Raw genomic sequence first — 8,098 nt, 5'->3', positions numbered from 1 at the left:
AAAGTTCAGTAAAACCAGTAAAATCTTCAAATTCCTTAAAAATGTTAACCCCCTTTTTTGATCTTGAATGGACCTAGTATTGATTTTAGAATGGACCTAGTTTTGCGCTCCGAGACATCACTGCCGGTAGCTATCATTGCCTACCACCAACGAACACGCCGTTCTATATTCCATAAAACTGCTTGTTGTCACTATAGTATCTGCGTTTATAATTAATCTATAAGCACGGGATATTGAAAGTAGGCTTGATTTATAGCCTAAATAAAAACTTAATTATATTGATAAAACTAACTATCACTCATCCTTTTTTGTAGTTGCTTCATAGTGTTTGTACATTGTAGCCTCTAGTTTTGAAACTAAAAAGTCTTCCTAATTAGTTAGCTAACATATGTCATTTTATGCTTAAAATAATATAAACTTAATTTGTACAAAATCAGTATTGTACAAAAATTTTAACCATCATTGATTAAAAGATAAGATGGATCAAAAGATAAGAGGGATACTAACTGCCTTCTGTTAAGGGACTATGCCCCCTTTTCAATTTTTTAAAACCTAAATTTTTTAATTGATTGTTTCGAAAGATTAACATTTTGACCATATGTGTTTGAAGTCGTTTGCATGAATTCCAAATATTGACAAAGTTACAGCTATTTGTACCGCGCATGTCTGGAGCGATTAAACAACGAGTAAAAACTTCAACGTCGTTTTTCTCGAAACCAGGTTTTGAAAGTCGGTACCATAAATATCTCAAGAACGGCTCAAGCAATTCTTATGATTCTTTTTTTGTTTGAAAGCCAACAAACTTATCTAGTGTTTGACCCATCCTTTTCTTGATATTGTAATTTTTGTATTTTTTAGAAATGTTTAAAGTCAATTTTTTCGCTTAAAAACCATACTTTTATGTATCAATGTCCGCCATTTTGTTATGTGTTCGGATTCTAAAAAAGGATGGATCAAACACGAGATAATTAAATGTTCTTTCATGTCGTTTTGGAATTTTTCAATTCGGATAAGCCCCCAGCGCCAATCCATGGTATCGCAATTCATGGTTTTTTTGACCGACTATCTTCAAGGAGCCGTAGGGGCAAGGGGAAGAGGTTCCCTTATGAAAACAAAATCGGTCTTTTGGTCGATTGACAGATAGATTAAAAATCAGTTTAGTAAAATATTCAAAATCATGCAACCGGACTAACGTTGTAGTACGCGTCATCCATGGTCGTATCTTATACACAACCCCTCTGATTTTTTTTCTTGGGGATGTAAAGTTATCTTTAAGCACCTCTCCCCTCTGACTTGTGACAAAATTAATACCTCCTTGTCCACCGAAATTGAGTGACCCTGAGATCTAAAATATTCAACTGTACCAGATAGAAAATAGGAAGGTTCACCTATTTTCTATCTGGTACAGTTCTTCATCCACTATCATTTAAAATTAAAACCTAGTATCTAACCTTACCTTTAAACCTAGTAGAATTACCAAGTTTAATTTTTTCAAGCACCATTTACAGTATGATTTCGAATTTGACAACAGATGCGTGTCGCCTATGTTGCCAAAATCGAAACCGTGGCAAAACCTAGACCATTTTTTAACTGAAAAAATTGCATATAAATGTGTCAAAAATTGTATAATTACCACTAATTAACGAATTTTTCACGATTGCAACGGTTTTATATTCAAAATGTTCGACAGGGGCTGTCGCAAACCTTTAGATACTTTGCAGTAAGACGTAGTCCTACGTCAGTAAAAGTCTGACCTTTCGAAATATGTAGTCACTAAATAAAAATTCGAACCCCACTGTACTTGATAAACTACGTTTAATACAAGTTATATTACATATTTTTATTGAATGGTTTAAATTTTTAAAACTAATAGGCGACATAATTTTTTTATGACGTAGAAATCGTTTCAACCATATCTGAACAACAGGTAATAATAAATTCCCAATATACAAATGTCACACACAGATACATACTTAACGCAGATCAAGTCACTGAAACATTGTTCAATTGTTGGGCTGACATAAAAACAAGACCCTCGGCGACTGTGACTGATTTCAAATTTTTCAACCGACTTTCATACCTTTCTAACAGAGTATAAGAAAGGTAAAAGCTGTTCAACCTTGTGTCCTATTAATAAATAACAGTAGTGTAGTTGTACTATTAAAAAAAATTCTTTGTTATTATTTTGTTCATTTACATGGAAGAAACTATGACAAATTTAGGTCCATTTCAAAATCAAAAATAGGTCCAATTCAAGATCATGTTGGGTCCATTCAAGATCAAAAAAAGGCTTTGGCAAAAAACGATATATTTAATAAAAGTTTCATCAATTATACATTTTTAAAGTACTGATAATGTCGAAAAAAGGTGGTACTTTCCAACAAATATTAACATCACCACATATTATTTATAAATGACGAGTAAATTGAGCAGGAGTGCGAGTGGTGGTATTAAAAAGCGCTAAATAGGTCCATTCAAGATCAATTACCCTAATTTTGTTTTATTTTCCTTAGAAATCCCACCATATTTCAGAACTATTTCTTCTTCTTGCTACACATACTAATGCAATGCTCGATAGTCACATACCTGATATATATCAATTTACTTTGGCCGCGACTCGCGAATGTGGATACAATCTGGCAAAAGGAAAAGATTGTTGCTCACCTTTCTGTGACGTTTCACCTTCAGAACATAAATTTGGACTAGATTCAACGTTTAAAAATAGGTTGAAAGGAAGGGGTGATTTTATGCTTTAACAAAATTGTTTACTTTCAGGACATCAAACTAGACTAGGTTTGTCGCAGTCCTAAGAAATCTTGTTAGGACGACAGGTATCAGCATCTTTGACTCGAGCAGCACACTCCTCACAATCATGTGGAAGATTTGTGCCTTGCCCATCTTGCCCGTGTCATCATTTAAGTGATGAGGACGCGAAGGAAAACAGGAGGAATAGGAAGGAGTGGATGAGGAATTTGGACCAACACAAACATATACATACCGAGAGATTTTTGTACCCCCGAGGGGATACTGCAATCCTTGGTAGTTAACTTATCAATACCCCCTGGGGGGGTATACTCATGATAAATAAGAGCTTATAGCTCAATACCGCTTTAGCTAAGAAACATCAAAATGTCTCGTAATTTTAGTTTCCTAAAATCCGATGCATTTAAGACGTAGGATCCAAAGATCCTATGACGCAATTGTGCTACTGCAGGACAGTTGCAAATTACGTGATATGGTGTACCGTAGTCGGATTCACATAAATTACAATGAAACGATTCAGCACGCTGAATCGTAGCCATATGATAATTTAGTCTGCAGTGACCAGTCTGTGATCTGACAAGAATACTGCAATTTACCTTTGAGTGATGCAAAAGAAATTTCGCACCCTTCTCACAAGGCTTAACAATGAAACTTTTCGTTTGACGACAAGTTTCAAGATTTTCCCAATAACGTACATGTTCAGATGAAAACCAAGATCGAATCTTTTGTTGTATCCAACATACCACAATTGGTAAAGCCGGTTCCGGTCCGAAAACCGACTTTTCTGCTCCAGATCTTGCTAGTTCATCAGCCCATTCATTTCCGGTTATACCAGAATGGCCAGGAACCCAAACCAGATGAACGGCATTCAGAATATTTAGTTCTTCTAATTGGGTGTGGCAGGACGACAAGAATTTATCACTCTTTCTGGCATACTTCCCAAGCACAGATATCAAATTAGTATAAGTCTAAACTTCGTAAAGAATCTTCGACCTATTGCGACGAGGGGGTTTTGTTGCTTTTTTCTAAACAGTAATCGTAACTATTCAATACTCAAGCATTAATTTTTTTCGAAAATGATGGAGAAGATAAGGCAGAAGGGATCCGTAGTGGTGCTAATGTTTATTTGACCGTTAACTCAGTATAAGGCAGTAAGGTACAAAACATTTTGCAAACAACTTTAACTTAACTATTAGCCGTCAATCATTAAAATGATCTGAAAAATTATCGACTTGCAAAAATTTGGATTTCTCAACATGTAGCACCGTCAAGCCATTTTAACATAACAATTTTTTGATATCGTCAAAATGCATATATATGTAAATAGTGTTTGATATAAACGGGAGAATTTTGTTAATAACTGGGTGCGAGAGGGAGATACGGTTCGTTAATTGGGTGTTCGTTAGTTGGGCCATGCTCCAACTTGAATGTCAAAATTCTATTGAACTTTTGAGTTTAAAAATTTCAATCAACTGTCAGTCGGCCCAATTAGTGAATCAGCTGAAGTGCAGTCATGATCCAATGAACGGATTCAGGCTATACTCCGATTCTGGCACTGGTAAAAATATTTGTTTTTGGCATCACAAATTACACAAAATACATACCAAAAATACTATACAATTATTTAGCACTATTATTTACGTAACACTATTTTACGCCACACATACGTCAATATGGTGTGGAAGACAAGTCAAGGTTTCTTCGCAAAAACCCGCCTAAAGTAGTTCTACGCCAGCTACGCGGTTGTGTCTGGAATACAACCTTTCTGATATTTAAGAATATTCCTAGGACATCGCGCAATTTAGTAACATAACACATGGAACAAATGGAATTCTCTCTTTAGGAGAGGAAAATCAAAAGGTTACCATTCGTTAAGATAGTTTAGCTGGAAGGGAAAAATACAAATACAAAATTTATACGGCCGTCAAATGGGAATACTATCGGAAAAAAACGTTATAAAGGATAAAAGGCTTTCGAAGATTGTCAAAACGTACGATAAAGATAACATAATAAATTACCTCTCGCGTTACAATGATTTTAGTTTTTTTATCCTTGTTGGGGACCTTGGACCACTGCGACCAGTTCTTTGACCTATTGTGGTGTGTCCTCTTTTGCTGTATGCCTTTACTTATGAACAGCTACTATGTTGTTTAGTAATTGTTATTTTAATTGAAGGCATCATCCCAACACGGTAATATGTTGAGAATAAATTGTACTACGTTCTGAGGAGAACTAGCCCATATTTCCGAAGGCTCCAACAGTCTTTTATCAAGAAATTTGCCCCTTTTATTGAATAATGCCGTGCATTCGCACAGTATATGATGAGCACTTTCACACTCTAGATTGCAGAAACGACATCTATCATCATTAAGCTTTCCTATTACCTTCAGATGATATTTGCTTGGACAATGACCAGTAACCACTCCGCTAAAAGTACTCAAATCTTTTTTTGAAAGATTCGAAAGCTTTTGCGTGATTGAGGCATTTGGCTTAATAAACCGTTTTGCATGACTGGCTGATAGAGTATCATTCCAGTTCAATATGCCCTGATTCTCTTCCCATTTTTTCAGTTCCATCTTGCACGTACTATTGGATACCCCACAGAAAATGATTTTAGTTAGCTCTCAAGTTATTGACGTAGGACTACGTCTTGCCACAAGATGTCATTCAAATTTTCAAGTACAGAGGCAAGCGTCATGAAACAATGAAAAAGATTTTAAACATCAATAACTCGGCCAGTTCTGAATGATTTTTAATGATTTGTATATGAATCGATTCATAAAAGATGCAGCTATTGTATGGTAATTACTATAACATTGGCTTTAAGTAGATAACTAGTGAAAATCAACGACAAGTTTCATGTCCAAATTTCCCCATACATTTTCAGTATAATCATCTCACTTCCCAAGCAAAGACGACCATTAGACACACATCTTAGCTACTGAAATTCCAGTCATTTCTATTAATGAAAAACAAAGTTACCAAACTTCTTCGTTACAACAGGACGAATATTATTTTTTTCGCTTGATCCTAGAATAATATGATGTCTTGAAAATAAAACGATTTGAGAAAGTGCATAACGATACCACCACTTTGAACGCTTGTATGGATATGCTGATATAATATGTTCAAAACTTATGTCTTGTAAGAAAAGAGCGATGCAAATAATGTTTACCTTCTGTTTTATCTTCATGCTTTCTGATTTACTTAAGCTATTAGATGTAACCCAGAATCAAAAATGAATTGAAATGATTTTTTTTTATTCAATTGAAATGCACAATGTTAAATGTTACATATTTGATTGGCCATCGACCAATTGGCACAACAACACCAAATCGCAGGACAGGAGTTTTTCACCGAAAAAGACAATATCAAAATGGACGATCGTTAAAAAACCCGAAAATTCAAATCGATTTATGTCATTTGCTCAAAATTGTTGATTTCACAAAAAAAAGGTGAACTGCATATATAATTATAAGATCAAAACAATTTCGAAATAGATTTATGTGGTTTATACTGTGGGAATACTAGTTATCAATTTGCAACACTGGCTAAAAATATTTTACACTCAAGTCGCTTTTTACGCGCAGCATACGTCCCGCGTAAAAAAACCGCGTAAATTCCAAAAACCGCGTAAATTCCGAAAGCCGCGTAAAAAAACCGCGTGAATTCCGAAAACCGCGTAAAAAAATCCGCGTAAATTCCGAAAACCGCGTAAAAAAACGCGTAAATTCCGAAAAGCGCGTAAAAAAACGCGTAAATTCCGTAAACCGCGTAAAAAACCGCGTAAATTCCGAAAACCGCGTAAAAATAGTCGCGTAACAAAAACCGCATAAAAAGCGACTTCAGTGTACTGTTTTTCATTTATTTTGCTCAAAAAGTCAACCACCAATCAAGCTTTTCTCTTCAGCTCATGTCATGGGTATAGATACGACTTTCGTCAGTTCAACAATTGTCTACCGCCTGGGGTTTTTACCAAACATTGAAACAGTGTAAATAAATTCTTTCATACTCAAACTATGCTTATCAATTATAAAGTATCAACGATATGAATTAATATAACTCTGAAAAGCTTCAGTATGCGTCACACTAGCATGTGATCGCCATTAAGATATGAAGGTAAAAGCTTGTACCATTAATGGCGTTAATGCGCCATGAAACGGCAGTCAACGTATAAATATGGTTGAAAGTCAACAACAGAATTCAGTGGAAAGGAGAATTTCATTTGATTGTAAGACTGAAAAAATGATAACATTTTTGCTTTCGATTTTGGTAGTGTCGGCTGTGGCCGCGCGAGATCCACGTTGTGTGCAATATAAGCTAAATTCAGAAGCGATGACTTTACCACATAAAACTGATTGTAGAAAGTTCCACATTTGCGACATACAAGGAAATGCACTAGAAATGAAGTGTCCACCGAATACTTACTTCAGCGCTAACGATGGGGTTTGCTCCTTCGATAGTTCTGCATGCAATGATGCAGTGATCATGCCTGATGTCAAACCACAACCCGAAAAAGAAATTACAAATCAAGTCAACAGTGAACAAAGTCCTCTCGAGATAGTAAGTACATAACGTTGTACGAAATATTTATTATCATTCATCTAAATTCCATCATTTCTAGGCCTGCAAAAATTTGCCATCAGGCACAACCTTGCCATTGAAGGGAAATTGTATTTCGTACATAGTATGTCTACAAGCAAGACCGATCGTCGTGTCTTGCCCTGAAGGTCTAGCTTATGATAGTCGAAATAGAAAATGTGAATTTAAGGAAGCAGCTGACTGCTATGTGAACAGTGAACTCAATAATCAAATGAGACCATACGCAAACAATAATTTGCCTTCAGCGTCTGAAACGTTAACTGACAACGCCCCGCCAAGAGCAGAAAATCAACCATTCAAACCAGAGACCCTTAAGCCCAGTGTTCCGAGCGATGCAGATGTTCCTCAAAAGCCAATCGTACCCATACCGCATGTACCGATGGTACCTCTACCCATGCCACAGGTACCGATGGTACCTCTACCCATGCCGCAGGCACCGGTGGTACCTCTACCGGACCCCATCGAGCCAGTTATTATTGATACTCCCAATTACGGTGACAACAGTTATGAGTTCATGCCGTATCAACAGCAAATTACCCACAGCGATCCACGTTGCCTGAACCGAATTGATGACAATAATCCTATCCTGCTTTCTCATCCAACTGACTGCGAAAAGTACCTCGTATGCGTTGGCAATGTTGCCGTAGAGAAACAATGCCCCGTTGGCCATCAGTGGAGCACCGAACACAGCTGGTGCGATTTTCCGAACCGAGCTAAATGCAAACTGCAATAA

The 8,098-nt window shown here is 36.3% G+C and overlaps 1 protein-coding gene across 1 annotated transcript; it reads left to right on the top strand.

Annotated features, from left to right (window-relative positions):
- Positions 1–7,008: 7,008 nt before the first annotated feature.
- LOC128735766 (uncharacterized) lies at positions 7,009–8,098 on the top strand. Its single transcript, XM_053830255.1, has 2 exons — positions 7,009–7,326; positions 7,388–8,098. The coding sequence occupies exons 1-2, from the start codon at positions 7,009–7,011 to the stop codon at positions 8,096–8,098; spliced, it is 1,029 nt and encodes a 342-aa protein (XP_053686230.1).

Source organism: Sabethes cyaneus, chromosome 2, assembly GCF_943734655.1.
Source record: "Sabethes cyaneus chromosome 2, idSabCyanKW18_F2, whole genome shotgun sequence".
In the NCBI taxonomy this organism is placed as follows: domain Eukaryota; kingdom Metazoa; phylum Arthropoda; class Insecta; order Diptera; family Culicidae; genus Sabethes; species Sabethes cyaneus.
Note: the sequence above shows the minus strand (reverse complement) of the source record. Positions and strands in the feature narration are given on the sequence as shown.